At 35.7% G+C, this 23,426-nt stretch overlaps 1 protein-coding gene across 3 annotated transcripts in view; it reads right to left on the bottom strand.

The window, feature by feature from the left end:
• The window catches only part of LOC126376363 (LIM/homeobox protein Lhx1), a 79,855-nt gene that overhangs the window by 42,273 nt on the left and 14,156 nt on the right, over positions 1 to 23,426 (bottom strand). For all 3 annotated transcript variants that reach the window (XM_050023687.1, XM_050023686.1, XM_050023685.1), the window contains exon 3: positions 20,386 to 20,597. In XM_050023687.1, the coding sequence (XP_049879644.1) occupies positions 20,386 to 20,597 (212 nt within the window). The remainder of the gene's footprint in view (positions 1 to 20,385; positions 20,598 to 23,426) is intronic.

A 23,426-nucleotide genomic window follows, 5' to 3' on the forward strand; every position in this document is an offset into this window, starting at 1 on the left:
CAATAGATAACCTATCTACCTTTTTTTATCTGTGGTCTTTAGTAAACCGACATTTGTAGGTACGTATATCGACAGTGGTTCATTCAAATTCACCTAAGATAAATAGAAACAAAGAGATATAGAAAAGTGTAATAAATAATAGTTATGGCAGTCGAAAAAGCAATATGTTAGCGTCAGCCGCCGCTATTAGAGACGCCATGTTTGATCTAACACAATAGGATGCGCGAGCGCAAGACGTTCGGACAAATTAGCTACTAGTGATGGGAACTGGTGAATGGCTTTATTTAAAGTGAAACTTATTTTTATATTTTTTCTTCAGTTTTGTTTGACACACTTTTGTTTACTCTCTACATTTTGGATAGTTACAGATATTCAAACTGAATTCGACCATCTATTGTGAAATTAAAATAGGCATCGCACATCTTCTTCTATCTACTTATCGTGTGGGCTGTGAGGAGTACTGACCTAATCAACCCTGGTATCAGGGTCACACGCACATCATCGCACATTAAAAATAATAAAGCAAGCAAGCAAGAGAAGTGTGTCAGGATCGAAGCAAATGGAATTCTATAGTCTCTGCTTACCCCGGTGGGAAATAGGCGTGAGTTTATGTATGTATGGATGTAAAAATAATAATACGTATCTTTGGGAACTTAAAACTTAAAAAAATATGCTACTACTTTAGCTCTAGCTACTCAAGTATTCTACAACTGACTAAAACTCTATTTAAGTATAGATTTTATGTGAAATAAGTAGTAATTTATAGCGATTCCGAAAAGCTATAACAAAACCATTAATGTAAATAAATTTAGGTGTACAATTCAGAATGAGCTCTTAGAACTGTCAACAATAATCATTCTTAGCAGCGGAATCATAAATTTTTTACACAAATTAAAATTATATTACTATTTTATGGGTTCACACTTTATCACGCGAATAAACTTTATTAACTTTGGAAGCATAATTATTTTTATGTATCCTACATAAACACAAAACCTCCATACCTAAACAAGTTTATTTTAGTCTGAAGTTAGGTAATAAAAATGTGTTGATTAAGTTTTTATCAAAAATTATAAAAGAAAGCATAAAAATTTAATTTAAATATTTGAAATACCTTTGAACAAAAGTTTCAAAGAGTAAGCTCAGTTCTATGAGTCAAGTCACTAATTGAATGGACATCCCTACGTCTCCCATTCGTGGACTAGCTGTAGCTGTGAATAATCGGTGTAAAATTATTTTTATGCCGCGAAGTGAATTCTTTGACCTCGTAACGAGGAGTCTATATTGACAAATTGCCACGTCTGGGTTTGTTTACGGTTGATCTTAGACCTCCTACTGTTCCTCAACTATTTGGCTACCTAGTCAGAGTTCAGATCAGATATATATTTTTAACAATTTGACCATTATGAACTTGGGAGAAAGTGCTGAAATCTTTCACTTACATTTAAAAGTGTTACCGCTTTAAAATTATTTCAATCTTATGACACATAATAATATAGTTATAGTTATCTACTAGTTAGTTGTTCTGAAATAAAGTTGTTCTGAAATAATAAAAAAAAGTTGTTGATTTCAAAGATTTATAAGATTGAAATAATTTCAGAACGTCTGAATCACACAGGTTGCATTATTATCATCCTATTATTGAAAACTTTGTTATTTAATTTCAAAATATCTTGTAATTTTCAATGTAACCTGCCTATTTTTTGTCTAAGAAATTTAGATAAATAAAAGCTAATCAACAGCTAATCAACAAAGATCAAGCTCTGTATTTAACACGCCAGGTAATTTCAACGACATAATTCATAGTAGCTAACTAGTTTCACCAGGTCCTCTCAAATAAATACTTAAAACAAGTTACTCACAAATTGTCCAACGATACTTATTTGTCTCCATTTCAACATAAGCAAAACAAAAACTGAGCATACATAATCCAAAGCATAATACCATCGCTATTACTCTTGAAAAATTGAAAATTACTCCTCACTTCGGCTTATAATAAATCACCAACATATGGTCAGGTACCATTTTAAATCAGTAGAGACCAAAAGACAGCTTGTAATGAGCCTCCATTACCATTAGTCGCATCAATCATGGTCAAAGACCACATAGCTCGTACCTTAGGACTCATTAGCGAGGCAGTAGTAACTAGATTTTACTGGTTGGTTGGTTGGGCAGAGTTAATGCGGTTTGAAAGTAAGAAGCTTTGCTACTGTTAGTAATGTTACTTTTGTTAAATATTACGTACAGAAGTAACAATACTCACATAAACTCATACAAGTAATCCTTACTGGAAGGCGCAAGCTGCAAAATCCAAACTACTTTCTTACTCACCTACTTTTTGGTTTTGTGCTTATACATTATATTGTTAAGTACTACCTACATCAACAAACAAAGAAACAGAGGGATTGTGTCCTTTCTAACATGATGAACAATTATTATGGGCGATAGACTGATTTCTAGTCACCATAAGGTTCCTATTCCTATCTGTCTTAGGAGTGGATGTATATAAATGGATGTATATAAAAACTAGACAAGTCGGACCTTAGGCTACAACATATATTATCTAAAGTTATAAGAAGAAATTATATTTTATGTTGTTATAAATCAATTTCAGGACTGACCATTGAACTTGGCACCCATTTAGATCTCACTTCTTTTGTCGTTGAAATCAACAATTAAGGCATAGGTATATCATAATATTGAACTTGGCTCTCATTTCACATTTATGTTTTTGATGGGATCAATAATACTTTGAGTATTTTTGTCTTGAACATCCCAAAGCAAAGGCGACTCTGCCCCGTATCGATTCAACCTGTACTACGTTATGCAACGTGGTACCAACTACCAATGCCTGTAGACCCTCATGTATACAGCCTGTATCTATGGTGGGTAGGTAGGTATATGGTGCATAGTGATGGTGGGAGCTCCGTGACCGCAGATCGTGACCCGCAGAGATTGCGCGCGTGCGTGCGCGGTGGCGTTATTTATATATTTATTTCTGTATCTGTCTACACTGTAAGTATACCTATATAATGTATGCTTGTGAAAGTTTCTGTTGATCATGTGGGTTTTGTACGTATGTAAACTCACGCGCATGATGTTTAACTGTTGTTGTTCATGATGTTGTACTGTATTCAGGTGATATGTCTGATTGTTGAAATTTAGTTCTGTGCAATAAAGTATATTTGATTTGACTTCATTTGATTTGATTTGATTTAATGTCTACGACAGAGTCTATCATTAGACTACTATCCATTACTGTAGGTAGAGAGCTTGTCTACAGAAAACGTGCTGCCAGTTTTAGTACGTATAGAGTGACAGTGAACATTGGCAGAGTTGCAATTCATCAGAAATACTAGAAGTCCAATACAAAAGACACTTCAATTTTAATTAAGGTTTATATTTAAGGCCCATGTAATTCCCATCTTATTCCCATTAACCGTGCATAAATCCTGGGGGGTTAAAAATGCCACATCGAAGCAATTCGTCTATAACAGCAATATTGCTGGCCTTTTCAACCCCCTGGAAACCACGTGATAAAGCAACCTGTGACGTTAGGTATAGAAAAACGTGACAAAATATCGCACTTATTATTACATTTTTCTATTATTAAATAGGAAAAAGAACGTTTTTTTGTCACCTTTACATATGTTTTTATTTACCAATGACCTAGGAAACTACCCAATTACCGACTTAGATATACCCTAAGCTTGCCTTCCAGACCTGTACAGAGCTACAATATTCAGCCAAGTTCTTTCTAACACAATGCTGAGAGACTAAACATATAATTTAGCCTAGAGAGATAGATTTCTGCGTACAGTAGCACAAGCCTTCACTTATTTAAACTACAATGCACTTATTGTGTGCTGCAAATGTGAAAGTAGGTACCATAGTATGTTTACTGTACAATGTGTAAGTTATTGTTCTTTGAAATGACCGGATGACTGACAGGCTACGTCTTTATCTTGCTCTCTATATGAAACAGTAGGCTAAAAGTATATTGTATTCATGTGAAAATGTAACTTCTTGTTGCATCTTTTCGGCCTCATATATAAGAGGGTTCTTTAAGAAGAAATTACGTATTTTGTATGTTGCATGTTGTATTCTGTGCTCAGCAGTGGGACGTATATAGTCTGTTTATATTATTATTAAGAAGAGCTTACATGGAACAGATTAAAGAGAAGGCGAACGTCGTGTCTTATAAGGAAGTGAAGGAATTGGTCTTTGATAGACAAGAATGGAGAATGCTACACCGACAAGAGCGTGGCTCTTAAATTAGTGATGATGATATTATAATAAGTTTCTTTTGTCTCTGTGTACATGGCACAAATTAAAAAGAAGACGAATGCCGTGCCTTATAAAGAAGTCACATAATTGCTTTCAGGGTGCTGTTGGCGCTGCCAAGATACTGTAGTGCATCGGGGATGTTAGCAGAAGCGTCCACTGATAGGTTTAAGCGAGTGGCATCTCTGTTAAGCCGATTGAGGGGCGGTACCAACAGCCTCCTGGAACCCATTGTTGATAGGTGGGACAGTTTTTTTTTGACGTGACTTATTGTAGATTTGCCGCAGATGGCATTAACTACTTGGCCGGATAAATGGGGAGCGCTGAAGTCTCTCACCCAGTACAACGTTTAAGACAGTAACAGTATTATCAAGGATTAGAGATATTTAGGTACATAGTAAATATTATACCAATAAGAGTTAGGCTCTTAAGTAAGTACTTATGTAAATTGTAATTGATGTTTGTATTTCTACGAAACCCAATTAAGTTTATTACTTGACAAAGTCGTGAATGGACAATGCAATAAAACGTTACACAAGAAATGACACCTTTGACCCAACTCCATAAGCATTGCCTAGTAGTGCCTACTAACAGTATTCTTAAACCAACTATGACTCACTAAGCGACAAATAATAATCACAATCAATGTTGCAAGGCCTTTAATACCTAGATAAAGATTACAGACAACAAACAAACGAACTAACTATTCAAATAACATTTGCAGTAATTTGCATTTTAAAATTCCAATCTAAAATCGATTTGTAATGTTTTCAATTCATAGAAAATAATAAAAAAGTTTACACAAGAAAACAAACAAAACAAAGACAAGTATAATAAAAAATCCCGCACAAAAAGAAGTTCTCAACTCTACCATGATCCCATAATATAATCCCCAAAAAACAGCTTTAAAGAAGAAACCCTTTTGAAGAGAAATCTGGAGGGGTATTTTTTGACATTTGTTAACATTCAAGAAAAATAAAAAAATTTTATATACGCAAATGTCAAATTGCAATATTGCTTTTTAGATGGACTGATTTAGTGTGGCTTTTTAACCAAAAGCGAAGGTAATCCAATAAATATTAGCGATAAAGGAATCAAACATCATACAGCCATAAAAAATATAGGCAAGTAAATAAAACAAAATGACAATGCACATGGCGGGCGATGTCGCGCCTGCGTACTTGACACTAATGATGTCTCGCGCTTTGCAAAAGCTAGTGTTGTTCTGATTTATCTGATACTAGTTAGGTAAGGTAAATACGCACTATTCGCGATGATACAAAATTTATCCTAAAATACAAGTAGATAATCATTTAATTTAGTCGGCAATAACTACTCATTATAAGTTTGCAAAGCGTAGCAAAGCAATTAAGAAAGACAAAGCTTCCCCTGATATCAGACGTATTTATAAACGAAAGCGCGAAAATATCTAAATCTCTATGCTATTAACTAACAGAAATGAACAGAAGGAAAATGTTAATAAATGTAAATGACAAATAAATCATAAAAATAAAGATTATATCTATTTTGTTCTCGTGTTTTAGCTTTGTTTGTACTTAGGTAGACATATTAATAAATACTAGAAGACTATGAAAAAATAATTACACATTTTTGAGCAAAAACAATGACAATAAATATGAAACAAAGTGACACTTAACAATAACTTTTTCACTTTTACACAAGTCCACTTTTACACAAGACTTCATACATTGTAATAACTTTAAAAAATACTTATTGTCCAGTACGAACAAGGGAAGTATTAAATAGTTTCTTGAAATAGAAATAGCAATACTCTTGATTTAGAATTGTGGGTTTAATTTGCAATTATTCGTTTTTTTTTACAATGTGAGATGGATTTACGTTGAGTGCGGTGAGTTGAATGTGTGGAGAGTGTATCGTGTGACTGCGATTGGTTCGCGTGTATGACGTGGTATGTGACGTGTATGATGCAAATGTATGACTCGATACATAGCAAGTAGGCATCTATTGCCTACTAAATATTCTATGAAGTCATTAGTCACGTCATCACACTTATTTTACAATGACAACGCCAAGAGTGGCTGCAGATAGTATTCTGAGCACTTTTGGCTCTGCTCACCCCAAAGGGACCTCTACCATGATAATAGGAGTTGTCATTTGGACACAAACAAAAAATGTTACACATCGACTGCAAAATGAACTTATGTACTTAAACTTTTTAATAAGCACAACCCACTTAGTTTTTCTCAATATGTGAAATCGAGAGAAGAGTCCTCTATTCGTTAAAATATTACTAAGTACTCAAAAAATACTTTTAAGTGGTTCCCAACCCAACACTGTACTGCCGAGATGCGCAGACGCAAGTACCCACGCACGCGCTACATGCAGCGTGGCGAATCGGCGCCCGACTGATGCAGTTATTATCAGAATCACCAATATCGCTAAATTGAAGGAATTGTACACAAATATAACAAAACATCGACACATACTAAGCCATCGTCTAATTAGCATATTAAAAAGGCGTAAAAATAATACCTACAGCTAATAAACAATCATAACAAATTGGAAAACATTCTGTGACCAATAAAAAATATATTAATCTCAATTTTTCTACCATAAAAGTACTAACATGCGAACATATCTGTTCGACAGTAAAGTTAACAACCATTGCACAAAGAAATATCTTTAGTAGAAGCGATTGGACCCCTCACGCAGTACATAAAGAGCTTCGTTGTATTATGTGTACTGGTTGTATAGCGAAGCCTCCGAACAGTAGACTCGCCAACAAAGCCATTCAATGGCGATGTAATTAAAAGGGCCGAACCAGCTCGATCAATCTCGGCTCCATCTCCCCATATAAAGTCAAAATAATAGTCGGCCACTCTAATGTCACTTTTTTTCACCGTACACGACGAAATTGACAGGTCATCAGCGACGCGCAGGCGCGATGACGACGCTCTTTCTTTTCATTCTCGATACAAAAGAAATCAAATAACTACCTTACCACGCGAATGTAATCCTTAATCGGTAGCAGACAGAGCCGATTTAACCATGAAACGTACACGCGTATAAGCTCTTTTTTGCCGAGTGGAAGCGCCTCCCGTTCGGTTCTTTTTTCGAAAGATAATCTTCGGCGGCCAAGGCGTGAAGGCCGAGTGCCACACAACATGGCGTCGACAGGTTTCTTCCCGCTTTTTTAACTCTTTGTTCCTTTCCAATTGTCTATGGATGTTTCGTTCCCGCCGATCGATTTTAGGATTCGATGTTTTGTTTTTATTTCGCATTATTAATAATGCAGCGGCGTTGTTTCTCTTTATTTACATACACAAGAGAGGTTCGACCGAGGTGTATTGAAATCTTTTGGTGGGAGAATGATGAAGCAGTAAAAAGTTCACATAGCCAAGGCTGTGTGGTTTCCTGTTTTTTGCTTTGGCTAGTAGAGAGTTGAGTTTTCGAGGAAACCTCATATAAACCAGCGAACCTCATCAAAGGATAGGTATTCAGGTTGTTATGGCAGGCTGGAGTTTCGCAGAAAACAATGATTTAGTGCTGGCTATAAAATCTGGGAAACAATGAGGTGATCCGATTCGGTAGCCTGAGAACAAAATGCAAGGTCCATCTCAAGTGGCGTATTCTGACAGGATTTTCAACTTTGATGTTATTAAAGGTCACTTTAACATTTTATCGATTACAATTCTATTTTGGACAGACGAAGTTATAAAGAGATAGCTTAGGAGTCTTTTTCTGGAGTGAAAGCTTGTTAATAGCTTTAAGTAAATGTTGCGGAAGTTTCCCGAATAAAATAAAATATTAGGTAAATAGGTAGGTCGGGCTATTTTTATAAGATTGAACAACTTACATTAAAATTGGATTTTTTTTATATTTAGCACTTACCTGTGCTTAGGGAAACTTACAATAAATCGAATCAAATTGAATTCTGACTCGGAAGCGATTTGCACTTATAAGTACAGAATTGTTTTGATGGAAAATGACAATACCCCAAACAAATATTAAAAACTAGCCGAACAAAATTGGAAACTAGGCATGAGAAATGTAAACTTGCATCGGCCCATTAGGAATGACCAGGTCCGCTTCACCCTTGACTTGGATTCCTGAATGCCCGTAAAAACTACTGCACAAAGTAAACGAACATAACTTTAGCTAAACCCCCAGTAACACACTTATCATTATGACATAAACTTCCTTTAACCTCATAAGACCGAGATTGCCAGACACAACAGTTAAATAATATAATTTGGATTTTAAAAAAACATTCGATCTTACAACTTTCATGACATTTACTTTCAGCGGACGTAGGTACATATATTTAGGTAATATCTTTCAATATTCTTTATTTGCATACTATGATGGTGTACAAGTTGGTCAGTTACATTTGAGTCTCACGTTTATTGCTTCTGATAGACTTATTCTCATTATACTTACACATGCTCAGTGTTTAAGTAAGTAGTAGCTTCCCTAATAGAAAATAAAATTATTTTTACAAATCATTCGATGTACTTATTTAGGTAACGATATGCATTTTTAAATCGAGTCACATCTTTTTAGTCTTTTATAGTCATGAATAACGACTTGCGTTACACGTGATATTATCCACTATTTCAAACTGATAGAACCACTTGTTCATGCTTAGTCAATACTTAATAGTTTTTGCCATCTGATATATAGACAGTGTATCAAACAAAGCGTGGTTATGTGTAATAGTGTGTTAAATGTATGGAAAAAATATGCGATGTTTCTATCTACTAATGATTATAAGACTGCATAATGTTATTACGTTTCCCCGTGCTACAAATATGCGCGTTTGTAACTTCCCAGGTGGCAAGTTTTAAATTCAACCACCGGGTATTAAATTTAATATAACTTTATTAATTTGACAGCTGTCAGAAAAATGTATTTTTTTCAATGGCCCCAGGCTGTATTACTAAAATATAGTAATAGTAATACTAATCCAGCTATAAGCTATTTCACAAGCAAGTTCAAAAGCTACAAGACAAACTGAAGTTACGTCTGTTTGGAAAAATTAAAAAACTTCGCAATTCAACACATCCGTTGTGAATCTAACTCTAGTTATGACATTTAAAGTTCAATATCGCGAACCACCCACGTCACTTAAGATATTTGTTTTTCAGACAAGCCAATTAAGCTTTAGGCTTAAGCATTACGCGAATATGAATGTTGTTGTAGGAATTATAAAGTTAGGTTTTTGTTGTGCGGCAGTGGAGGAAGCGGGTGAAATGAGGCGTCGCGGGTTCGATCCCGATTCAGGCTATTAAAGTGTTAAGGTTAAGTTGGAATTGTCACGGTCGGTTTGTTGGCATATGTTTTGTATGAATGGCCGTTTTGACAGAACAAGCGTTGGATTGAGTGTCGGATGACGCTCGTGCTTGGCTTCCGAGAACTTTTTGTACCCCCTTTTTATTTCTTTCTCTGGCGTTTGTGCCCCATAAAGGGTATGTTGGAAAAAATACAGCACGATTGTAGAGTCGACCAAAAAGTTTAAATTTATTTTGGTACTCTGTACACCGAGGAAAATCTTCTAAACCTAGTGGTACTTAACTTAGCTTCGTAACTGATTAGTAAAGTACCTTGTCAAATCAATTTAGGAAATAGTTATATTATATATTGCATTGAGTTCTATCTTGCTACTAAAATACATTTAACTTATAATTATTGATATCAAAGAAAAAATATTTATAGGCTATTACACATTAGGTCTACTACTAGACAGTACCCAGTACGGTTTTTGTCCCTAAACAAAGCCACACAACACAAATATAATTTCTTACATTTAAAAACCTAGGTACACATAATAAGTTTGATTGTGGCTAAAACAAAACGAAATCACCTCGTTAGCGTCCCAAAATCCGTATTACAATACAGAATAACGATCGAGCAATAAATAATCGATACATTGGTCCTTTAACGCGGGGGACCCGGGGGGCCCAATTACACGGAGGCCCCCCGTAGGGCCGCGCCTTTGCTTACGCCGGCGGGGCCTCAAACCTTAATCCTTAGAGTTCGAGGATTAATACCCATTTTTTGTTTAAGGTCCGTTTTTCTTAGGATTAGATTAACGATTTTCTTGTTTGTTGTTATGAACACGTACGTAGTATGCTCTGCCTGCCTCTTTAATCCTGCATTGGGATAGTACTTATTTCAGTCGAGAGCAACATTATATTTTGTGTCTTAATATCAATATAATATACTTTATAATGTTATAAATATTAGGCTTAGAAAGAATACATGTTGTGCCGACCCCGCTTAGCGTGGTATGGGCAGGAGGATGATGAAATATTACATACATACACATACATAAACAGCCCATATATACGCCCCACTGCTGGGCACAGGCCTCGCCTCAATCAACCGAAGGGGGTATGGAGCATACTCCACCATGCTGCTTCAGTGCGGGTTGGTGGAGGTGTTTTTACGGCTAATAGCCGGGACCAACGGCTGAACGTGCCCTCCGAAGCACGGAACCATCTTACTTTTTCGGACAATCAGGTTATTCAAGCCTGAAAAGTCCTTACCAAACAAAGGACAGTCTCACAAAGTGATTTCGACAATGTCCCTATCGGGAATCGAACCCGGACCTCCAGATCGTGAGCCTAACGCTCTAACCACTAGACCACGGAGGCTATTAATGAGGAGGATGTTAATGAAATATTACGCTTAGGTATTGCGGCGCGGCGTGATCTCTATGACTAAGTAAATTTTCGAGATTTTATATTTCTATGTGCAACAAATGAATTTGGTTCATTCATTAGCAGGTAGGTAAATAGTGAAACAAAAAGTACCTACGTGAGATAAAAAGTATATTTCTTTCATACTAAGTATGAATTAAAACTCAAGTGCAGGTCCCTACTTACATATACTGTTTCTGAAAGTTCGTAAGTAAAAGGATCAATATTTGAGATAAGTATCTACTTTACTGTACCTCTATTGTTTAGAAAATAAAGGAATAACACAAATATTACTCAGAACTCAGTCCCTATTACTATTAATCAGCTTATGCTTTTTAGTTAGTTTTAAGTACAATGATGCTAAAGGATTCATTCATTGTACGAAAGAATTACCATTATACTAAGTTTCATGCCAAATAAAAAATAACACAAGCAATAATAGCTCTATCCTCTTACTGAAATGCCAGCTTGCAAATACAAAGTCATTAAAAACAACGGCGCGCCTTAGGACATAGAACGTAGCATAAACGCAAATGGAACTGCAGCCAAGCCAAGAAAAAAAAACAATCGCGGAATTTGCGAACAAAAGTTCATTCCACTTTCAATTCCCTTTTTTTCTTAAAGCCAGCGCGCAAGTTCTGAAACTGTCATCGTAGCAAGAGGCTCTCGGAAACGACCCCTGAACCCTGAGCACACTTCGAAAGGGAGGGGGAAACGACTTGCCCGGGGAGATAAGGAAATAATATTTCCTTTCCACCCGCTTCCATCTCTCCAACGACTCTATAAACATAGATTGGTTTCAGAATGAGAACTGTGAAGGTTATTTATTATCTGTGGTTTACAAATATAAATTGAAAATAAACGAAATATTACACAATCTGTATTCAAATACAAATCAACGAAGGTCGCAGTTGAAAATTTAAATCCAAAGGTCGCTGGGACAATTCCAGCCAGCTTAAAAAGAACTGCCAATGTATCCTAAATTCAATTTAAGAAGGACAGTTTAATGAACTTTCAGAGGTCACGTTTAGCCGGACATATCGTATGCCAGCCAGAAACGGTCAACAAACACTGGCCACCCGTCAATTTCACGCCATTTACCCGCGCACAATACTCGCGGGTGAAAGAAAAATAATAAATTTGAAAAAAGAACACTGGTTATTTCGCGCGCCACAACACGCACTGAAAGCGCGAGAAGTGAACGAGCAACTTATTTTTTAAAATAAAATATTTATTGTTACTTCAATAAAAATGCTATAAAGAGATAACCATGCAAATCGCCCCTTTTTCGCGTCTTGATGTATTGTCTCGGCACTAAACAGTCGTTTGGAGCGAAAAGGGAATAAATAAATAATATATTTTTCCTTGAAAAAAAAACCGTTTTGAACCATTCCGACAGGAAACATCGTACCTCGATTGGCCATAAAGGCACTTATCCTATACGACCTCCGTGGTTTGACAACTAACAATTACTAATAAACCCCCCGAAAAGTCAAACCGACCAAATTACGCTAAACGCCGGACTTAACCCTCGAAACGTCGCCGACAATTACAGTTAATAAATAATAATTTCAATAATAAGCGTATACAAAAAGTTGTTGGGACGACTAGGGCACCGGGAACTCTGTGCACGATCGAAATGTTACCCTGAAGGGGTCAAGACTCGTGGTCGATTTTTAAAACGCCGAGCACGTCCTGTAATGGCGATCGGCAACAATCGCGCGGCACTAGCGATTATAACGATTACAGTCGATAACTTGTATCGACACCGGCTATTTGGTTAGTCGATCGATTATCAATAATTTGCCCTCGGGGTACGCTCCCGACGCTGTAAATCGTTGACCGATTAGTTTTTTGTTGTCTTTATTTTTGTGTACGTGAAAGGTGGATTACTAGTCCACCTGACATACTACGCCTATTTAAAGTTACCGTTAGAAGTGGTCCGATTTTGATTGAGATGGTATACTTGAACTGAGCCATCCTTTTTTTAACGTCTGAGAAATAGTAATAATTACTTACTTGTATATTACATTTTTATTATGAGAATTTATTAGATAGATGTACTCACAATGAAAGTTCAAACAATGATCATCAAATCAGTGTCCTATTTGCTATTTTCTAGTTAGTTCAATTATTTTCATCCATCCAACATAAAAGCAGCAAAGTAGCTCTTTATCCCTTTCAGTTAACGACTGTGCGCTGAAAGTGTGGCATAGAGAGGCTGCTTACAAAACTCCAATAAGCGGCTTCACATTAAAATCGTGATATTAGACGCATTTATAACGCAAATATCGAAATAAAAACTCCCACTCGCGCATAAAAAAATATAGTAGCTATTACGCTATTTTCTTCATTGCGGCATTCTGTTCGCGTTAAAGTAGGTATCACTAAATGCTTTAAGGAACACGGACGTACAGCTCAGACACATCTTGACAAGTTTTACTACCTATAATTCTATTCTACAAGTAAGTATAAAATGGAAACTACGGACAACTACCAGAGACGTACTCGGGACAGAGGAACAGAAAGCTCTCATAAAATATGCTGAAGCAACTGTGAATTTATTGTCTTGAAAGAGAATATCAACGATGGTGATATTTTTATTGTTGATACATGAGTTAAAATATACTAAAACAAAATGTATCTGCTGCTTTATTTATATACCTAACTAGCTATATATATCGTAACGTTTGACATACATAATGAAATCATCTATTTTTGAGTACATTTCATAGCTAAAAAGTGCTATTGAATAATATGTAGCATTTAACAACACAAACACGAATAAGAACTTTAGTTAAGTCCTTCCTTCTATCGTGTGGGTTGTGAGATGGATTACCAACTAAAAAAGAAAAAAGAAAAAGGAAAGAGTTTAGTAGTTAAGTAAGAATAAAGTTTAAAAAAATACTCTTTCGCAGAAAGAATTTCTTCTCAACTAGCTCCGTATCTGGCTCAAGTTTATAGTTTAACATACATAATCATCTATTTTTGAGTACATTTCATAGCTAAAGAGTGCTATTGAATAATATGTAGAATTGACTAAATAAGCATTTAACAACACAAACACGAATAAGAACGTTAGTTAAGTAAGAATAAAGTATAAAACAAATTCTATTTCACAGCAAGGTTTTCTCCTCAACTAGCTCCGTATCTGGCTCAAGTCTATATAAAATAGAAACCCGGGACTCGCGAGCTTTCAAAAACGCCACATTAAAACGTAATAAAATCCAAACATAAACGTTTGAGCGTACATTTTACGAGCGCGCTACCTATCGATCGATTTAACTATAAATAAAAATTGATGGTCAGCCACAAGATTCGCAGTGCAGTGGCTGAGAAAACGAACTTGGAAAACTTAGAGATAATTAAAAAAAAAACATTAAATCGAGAACATTCCATGCACGGTCTGAGACGAACAAATCCTGCTGTTTATCTGTTCGGCTATGTTATGGAACTTGGTAAAGAGATCAATGCAATTCTGAAACGAATTATCAACTTAGTCACACATGTTATTTTGTGATGTATCTTAGGTACCTACTATGATAATAGTAATACATAGAGAGGAAAAAATATTTCAATATACTCTCATAGAAAATAATTCAGGCATCATTTTATGTAAGTAAGTACATTATGTGTAGGTATACTGTATGTATCATACCGATACACCAAAATGAAGAAAGAATATTTAGAAGAAATTCTTTCGACTCATTAAAATGTTTATTATGAAGGGAAATGCGCCATTCGAGAATCGTAAACCTGTCGAAGCTAAAGTTTTGATGTTGGAAAAGAAATTTCGTTATTGAATAACGATGATTTTGAGGGCTCGGAATGCAGTCTCAGAAATTAGAAACACTAATTTAAAATATAGGTAGCCGGAGGCAAGGTGAAGCAAGATACTATCGCTCTTGACTCTTAAGACGTGCGTAGATATCCTAGAGAGAAATTATCAATACGAAAATGCAATTTTCGGATATTTTGATACTGATTTTGAATAATTTCCACCAATCACAGAAAAGCGTGAATCCGTAGACTTCAAAATTTGTTCGCATCAGGGTTATTAACCGGAGCCCGTCGGATGCAGGGTCGCAAATAATGGCTACCCCCCTCCCCCTTGCTACTGGAGGGGGAGGGGGGGACGAAATGGGATTCTATCGCTCTCTTCCATTCCACGCCGTTCGCAACGTGATCCTATATAGCTGCGGTACCAGACTACGGGAGTTTACGAGACCGAACCAAATTCAATGTTAGCGTCACGAAGATTTGAAGCTCGATAGTCGATGTGAAAACATTGATGATGTGACTAGTTCTTACAATAATTTTAAGACAAAACATCTCATCATCATCGGTTTCGTTTAAGATGCTCAAGTACCTAGGGTGGGCATGAATTCGAAAAGTATGATTAAAGGCTTCGGCTGCTTATGAATAAGTAGTAGGTATCTATAAGAAACTAACTTTCTTTAGGCATTATCAGTAATCAACCGATATGTCTTGTCGTGCCTACTAAATAGGCTAGTTTGCAACTAGTCAAATCAGTTACTTTTTCCTAAACGTCAAAACACGAAATTTGTATGAAGAAGCACACTCTGACGTCATAGAAAGACGTAATAAAATGTCGGAATTATTATTAAGTTTTTGTTGATTAAAATTCAAGAAGAAAATGTTTTTGTTAGTTTTAGATTTGTCTTTATTTAGTAATCAGAATTTCATAATTTATCTTGAACCTAGTACCTACACGACCCAATTATCTCTACTTCGTGGTTCCTAACAAGCCATCAAGATCACAACCCTTACCTGGTTTCTTCAAAGTAAAGCTCAAGATAAGTTGGCAGAAAAATATTTTAAATTCGGAACAGGCATCATCTCCCAAGCGTTATCACGTTTTCACAGAGTCCGCTTACCTAACCTGAAGATTTGACAGGTCACGTTTTAGTCAGAAATTCAAAAGCCATTTAGAAATAATCAAGACTACATTTTCAATAATTTTACGTTCCATTTTTACTCATACGTACATAACTTCAAAGAAAGGGTGTAGCATATCGAATGTTACGAGCATATGGAAGCTGGAATGTTCAAAACGATGTAATGTTCACATCGTAGAAATATTTGAGTGTGACCCAATAGTTTTGATAGCCAAGACCAATTAAAAATGTAACCTTTTTGAAATTGCACTATGGTTAGTTACCTTTATGTATATTTTACAAGATGATTGCTTGTAAATGTTTTGCACATGACTAATATTTTGGTTTTGACATTCGAAATAAAATGTTCTTTGCAAACATAGCCAGCTTTGTATCTGTACTACATATTATTATTTTCTTTTAATTTTAAAATTAAAATTGATATGAAATCAAGATACTTACTGAACTATTTCATTTTACCTTATTCGTACAAACTCAGCAACCTAATTGTAATTTGGTTCCCCAAGATACAGGCTGTGCCTAGTTTGGGGACCTCTGCTCAGTTTTTAAGAGATGGATTTATTTGGATCTAAGTTTGAATATATCTCTGTATTTATAATTAAATGAATTTACCTAATTAAGTCCTATATCGGATACAATAAACAATATTTTCATATATATTTTTCATATTTTCATCTAACTGTCACTCAATGCCTAAAATAAAAAATACGCATATCACGAGTTCTTATTAAAAAATATTCGAAATATTTCTTACTTTATTATTATCAACAATGTATTAGTTTTACTTTTAGCAAGGGAAGCGTCAGAGCATGCCCTATCCTTATAATAACAGATCGCTCTACCGACAGACAAACAGCCCGAAGGACTATTGAGGGCGCAACCCTTGCACAGGCTAATGTAAGCAATTATTACACCAGACCAAACCGCGATCGCTTTCTGTTTTTTTAAGAAAAAAATATAATGTAAAAAGTTTTAAAATTCGAAGTTTTAAAAATAAAAGAACTTAGTAGAAGTAATTTCGTGACGTAGCTAAAAATTATTTCGTATTTTATGCATGTTTTTTTATTTGTTCTTGAGAACAAAAATAAAAATCAATTACTTATCTATTATTTATAAATAAAAACATAAAAATCTCCTTGAATAATAAATAGAAAATTCTCTTTAAGAATAAGGCTGCAAGATATAAATTCAGAAAGGCAACGATCTGTTCAGCTAGGGTGGTGCGTGCATTTGATTGATAAGCGTTATCGCGCGCCACACGCTCCCACCCTTCTATGAAATAGGGTATACTACGCTTATAACGGTATGTATAACTGTGTAGTCAGGGAAATAAGCCGAGATGGTCGAGTGGTAGAGTCTGCCTTTCTTTCGAAGGGCCCAGGTTTATATTTGGATATACAGAAAGTTTGAATTCGCTTTTTTATGATCAGGATGTCACAAGATTAATATTATGTATAATGGTGAAGAGATATGACATCCTAAATGTAGCTTAAAAAATATTTAAAATAGAAACGAGATGTAAAGAACTCTACCGACCCGTTAAAGTACAGTAGTGCTGTGTACGCTACTTAAAAAGTAGACTTATATCTGGTAGTGGGACACAAACATAAGCTGTTAATAATAAATTAAGAAAGTCTTATCAGAGGTCAATCTTTACTGGACATTGTCATATCATAAAACCTATAGAATAGCATTCATGTCTTACCCCAGGCAAGGACCAGATACCAAGTCACCCTGACGCAAGACTTGCACAATTCCGCATTAGCCGTATCAATAACCGCATAAGCTCCTTACCCTCTAATCCAGTCGCGTGGGGTTTAGTCCAGCCGGTGGAAACAATTGATATACCCACATACCCCATAACTGGGCTGTAGTTGAAGGGAAGATAACATCGCAACTTGGGAGTGTTACGACTGCAAGCGCCGTGCGAAATACAAGTATTTTACTTATTTGGAGAATTGAATTGGGAAAAAGACTTGAGTTTTTTTTTTTTGAGAATATTTGTGAATATTGTTAATTATTATTTTCTTCCACAGTATAGCTTATATGTAAGGACAATAAAGAAACGTTACATTTTAAATGTCATCATCATTCATCGTTTTAATTTGACTAGTCCTTTATTATGTGAGATATTCAATTTATGTCTTAGAAGTCAACAGACACCACGTAACAAGATTGATGGTGGTCTAGTAACACGCTGTCGCAACTCAACACTGCAACCATAAAAAGTGCAATGAATAAAACTCCGAGGCAAGGCAATAAATTTTAAAAAGTATGTGAAAATTAGTATAACCTTATGTTCGAGCATGTTTCGGAAGACACTATTTTTAAAGCAGCAACCGGCAGCTTTCGCATACATGAATATTAAACGTGCATTCCGTGTTTATGCAATATGTACACAGAGGTACTAAAAAACCGTTTTAAGATACACATAGACAATAATTTTGGAGTTTTACTTGGACATGTACTGAGGTTGCAGATTATATTTATCGTTTAATTGATTTTTTAAAAAGCTTTCCAGTGCGTCTCGTCTAACAATAAAATGCAGGTACATTTTACTGGTGTTCATATTTGTACACAAGAAAAAACTAATCACTTTAATAAAACATGTTACATTATTAAATCCATTTCCAGAAATAGCTTCTGTAACATTGCAATAAATCGAAGCCGCGAGCGACCCATGGTTGCATAATTTCGTTTTCTATAAAGAATTTAGAGATGAAGTTTCAAATTCGCGCTTCCCAGTCGATTGAACGCCACGTGTTTAGGTACTTGTGTATTTGTAGGCATTATTCCGGACTAACAATATCTAAACACAATTACTGTAGGCAAACACGGGCGACGACGCCGCGGGCGGGCGCATGTTGTGGGCTCGCCAGCAAACATGGGGCTTCATGCGTTATTAATCGAAATGCAAGACTCCTTCAATTAATACTTTTTGATCATTTGCTTGTGGACGCTGTCGAACGTAGGGACCGATTTACTCTGCCACAGTTCTCACCAGAGCGCAAAAACAGCTGAGATTCAGCCGTGACGGTTACAGACGATTTCAGAGAAAACTGTTACAAAGGAAACGTCACGTTACAATGGTTTCCTTTCAGTTCCAACTCGATTCGACGATTCGACATTACTTCATTTGGATTATGCGTAGTGCGTCGTTGCTAAATTTAGTGCCGCGTAAACTTAACACAATGCAAGAATCTCGTACTGCAAGCTCGTCAAGTCGTCAGTTTCACATACGGTCGAGTCAACAACAATATTCTAAGTCGTAAAAGATTCAGTAGCACAAACGGAATATATTAACATTGGGTACATACTAATCAACCTTCTAAAACCAGTCATACTGGATTGGAGCGCCGATAGTCAGCAAGAAATACGCGACCCTGCTTTATTCGTAACGTCAAAACATTTAGCTCCAAATCTAAACGAAAACACCGGGCTGCTTTCGACCTTCTTCAAATTTCTGAACGAGAAGGGACTGATATCAATCCCCCAATCAAAATATTTGTACTATCGCTATGTATTTAACTTCCCTGTAGCTCACGACTTGCGCTCCTGGCTACGATCCGTCACTTTTTCAAGCTCACGTCAAGGTGTATTCGACAAAGCGGTAAATAAAAAAGTAAAAAAAGATGTCTATGCCACTACCGCGTGGAGACGTGGCTAATGTGTAATGCGGTTGGCTTTTTGTCCCGACGCCTTTGCCTTTTTGTTTCGTTTTTTTCTCTCAGATTCGGTTACGGTTCGTATTGATCGAAAAATCCGATTTCAAAATGGGTGCTCCGAGAGTTTTATTGTTGCCGCGATACGTTCTTAAACAATAAAAAACGCATTTTGAACTGAGAATGCAATTCTCACATGTCACGTTCGGAAATTGAACGGGACGTGGCCGTGTTTTAGAAAAGTAATTATTCGAAGTCGATTGGGTTGGCTGAGGTGAGGACAATAAAAGACCTCATTTATTTTTTCATATGGCAACATTGCGATTGTGAACGTGCTAGCGTGTGTTGTTGGCGTTTGATTGGAATTACGCAAAACGTATAGTTTACAGACAAGAGCAATGCAATTTGGAAGTAATCTAGTTGTGGACAGATTCTATACCGCGACATTGACCTGAGTTTCGTCATACTGCCTGATGTCGAGACTGAGACGCCTTTCACTGTTTAGCGGTAGAATATCTACAAGATGCACCTGTCCGATCTTTCAATTACCCACTTAGAAATTTAACATATTATCTTTTATCGTAGATATATCTTTCGAGTCGTTAATAAGTATTCGTATTGTAATTTCAACACATCAGTTCCTATCAACTAGTAGAATAATTATACGTAATTATCAACTCTACCTATTGACTCTACTTATTGAAATCAATTACCAAATTATGAGCCTTTAATTTCAACCAATGCCGTCACGTGGTGACGGCTTAAAGTAGAAAAATCAAATGTCAGTTAAACACGTAGAAAAAGATCAACTTTAAAAATCTATATGTCAGAACTTACAGTGATTAGTAGGCGCTTTCCCCGCGAGGTAATCCTCTTTGCATATAAACTTGTTGTCGTCGAGCACGTACAGTTCTTCGCCGGTGGACAGCTGTTTTCTGCAGACGAGACACGTGAAGCAGTTGAGGTGGAACACCTTCTCCCGGGCCTTGCGTACCAGGTCCGATGGTGATATGCCGTGCCCACACCCGCTGCACTTCGTGCCGTATCGCCTGTGGGTAAAGTGGAAAGGTTTGATGAGAAAAGAAAAGTTTAAGATTGTTGCTAAATAAATACTTCTAGTAAAAAAGACACAGTAATAAAAAAAATGGAAGCTGTTTCCAATACTGCCTCCGGATTTTCGGAATTTCCAATAAGCCATCGGCGATACAAGACTTTTACCAAAATACTTTCTAAAAACTTTAAAAAAGCTATCTGTCCACTATAAGACTAATTCTAGTGATAGTACGATCAAAATTTTATTTGTACAGGTACGTAGGTATGTTTATGTCTACATTTTGGGAAGTTCTATAATTCATTAATAATTTTACCTCCTGTATCTACTTACGATAATGGTTTGTGCTTTAGAATCGTAACCATAATAGGTACTGACTGACTGACCTGTGGCTGACTGTGTAGTTTAGTTGTTTTAAAAAATATTCGTAGGTTTCGATATTTTTATATAATTAATTATGCATGTTGGAGTAAATTAAGCCAAGGGTTCTCAATTATTATAAAAGCACTTCTAATATTTGTCCCATTCGATACAATGAACGGCGTCGTTATATGTCATGAATCTAAAAATATAAAATAATAAAGGTAGTAGTGTTAGTATGACATAAATATTGATAAGTACAACTTTTATACGCTATTTTATAAAACATATGGCCGACGAAAGAGACCGCACACACGAAAATAAAACAAAATTGTGCATTACATTACAGTTACCGCGTAAAATTATCAAAAATAACATAACTCCGTGGAAAACCGTCGCGATGAATCGATAGCCATTGAATAAAACGATTATACTTCGCTATTATTTTAAATTATAGTAATTATTTCATTGAATATATCATAATTATGGGGCAAGCACTAACATGATCATTTACATACGTTACACATGAAATTGTTATAATTTTGCAAAGTTCAAAGAATCTTCATGTTCTGTAATGAGCAGATGTTTGTAATTATGTGAAGATATATCGATGTAAAAGTTAAAAATTCCATGTAGGAATTGCTTGCTACTAATTCTAGGCACTCTTCACCTGCCTATAGGAAATTTATTATCAACCACCATCAGTAACCGATACTGTGTTGATTTACAATTGCGTAGTTTCTTAGGTTAAAGATAAATTATAAAATTCTGATGACTAAACAAAGACACCTAACATACCATACCTAAATTTATGCACAATAAAAATCTTTAGTCTTTAAAGACAGATTTAAAACTGACGAAAACATTTTTTTTTTCTATTTAACTTATACATTTTAATCAAGAAAAATGTAATAATATGTTCGACATTTTATCACGTCTTTCTATGACGTCACAGTGTGCTTTTTCGTACAAATTCCATAGTAAATTGTTTTGACGTTTATTCAAAAGAAACTAGCCTAAATGCCAATGTATACAAACGTTTCAATGTGGTTATACTATTTTATATTAAAAATTCATCTCTTTCATCAAATACAGTTCTCGTTTGAACTTTCAGAAATTCTCAAAATGTTAGCCAACATTAAGATGTGAACTTAGTTCAATAGAATTCAGTTACAAGACAGCCTTTTGTTGCAAAAGGGCTTTATTAATATTTTTCTTTAAAAAACTCTTGCGGAAGTGGATAATGCCATGTAAGCAATTTCTCAACACTCCGGAAGATGAAACAAGTAAACGTCGAGTCTAATTTGCTCTCTCCTTACAAGTTCTTTCGCAAGAAACGAACCTATCCCAACATAACGGGTAATTATTATGCGCGGGAAGATAATTTCGAACTTCCTTTAAATATTTCACTTTCGTCATAATTCTGCCACGAGATACCTACTCAAATGTAGGTACTTATACTTAGGTAGGTAACCTTTGTGCTGTCTTCACATTCGCTCCCAGTATCCCAGTTGCCTGGATGAAACTGACTTTACAAACGAGGTCGCCTGTTGGCGCATTACTTGTTTGTTTTTCGTGTATTGTTCATTTATAAATATGAGGTTTTAATGAGCTTTATAACAAAAAACTTATAAAATAAGTAATAATTTCTAAAGATAAGTTGTGATAAAATACCTCCCTATTAATGTTGATTATCAACCTTATGTCTAATATCCAGAGAAAACAGTAACGATATAACTATAAGTACCTAGCTAGTAGTTTCAATCCTTACTCACTCACGAGTTACACTTCCCAATTCATCGGGCGCGATACGTCGGATTCAGACAGTGTAATAGCATAGCTTATCGGGTGGTCGGGGCGAGGAATTTGCCATACATTTTATACCTACAAACCCGATGGATTGGTTAGTATAATAAGCCCTTTAGCCAAGAAGTAACGTGCGATTTAAGACCTGTCTAACCTATAAATCTAGTCGTATAACTGGCCTAAATTATCAACCTGCATGTACCATTAATTAAAATAATTAAAGTGGCCAGTCAAAGGGTCATAAAATCATGATCTACTCGCATTAAATGCGCGTAAACGATGCGTCGTAAATCCAACCTGTACAGTTTGCGATTCCGCAGCTATTTGAAGTCCTGTTAAAAAAGTATAGCTATACGAGTAGATAGTAGATAAACTGAAACATGAGGTTCGGTTCTAAGACCGAATAAAATGATAAAAAGAGTTAAAGGCAAATAAAATATCATAGACAAAGGTAAATGTCACAAGAAAAATAAAACTGTTACTATAAAAGACCCTAATTTTTCCGAAGCAGCGACACAAATCAATTTTTTGAACCAAAAAATACGGCAGAGCTGTTAACACTGTGGTGATGACGGGGTCAAAGACAAATTATGATATCTAAAAATAGAAGTCGTTTCTCGTTTTGACTTTTCAACCAATTTTAATTAGCGAATTAGGTACG

The sequence above is a fragment of the Pectinophora gossypiella genome, chromosome 20 (genome assembly GCF_024362695.1).
Source record: "Pectinophora gossypiella chromosome 20, ilPecGoss1.1, whole genome shotgun sequence".
Classification (NCBI taxonomy): Eukaryota; Metazoa; Arthropoda; class Insecta; order Lepidoptera; family Gelechiidae; genus Pectinophora; species Pectinophora gossypiella.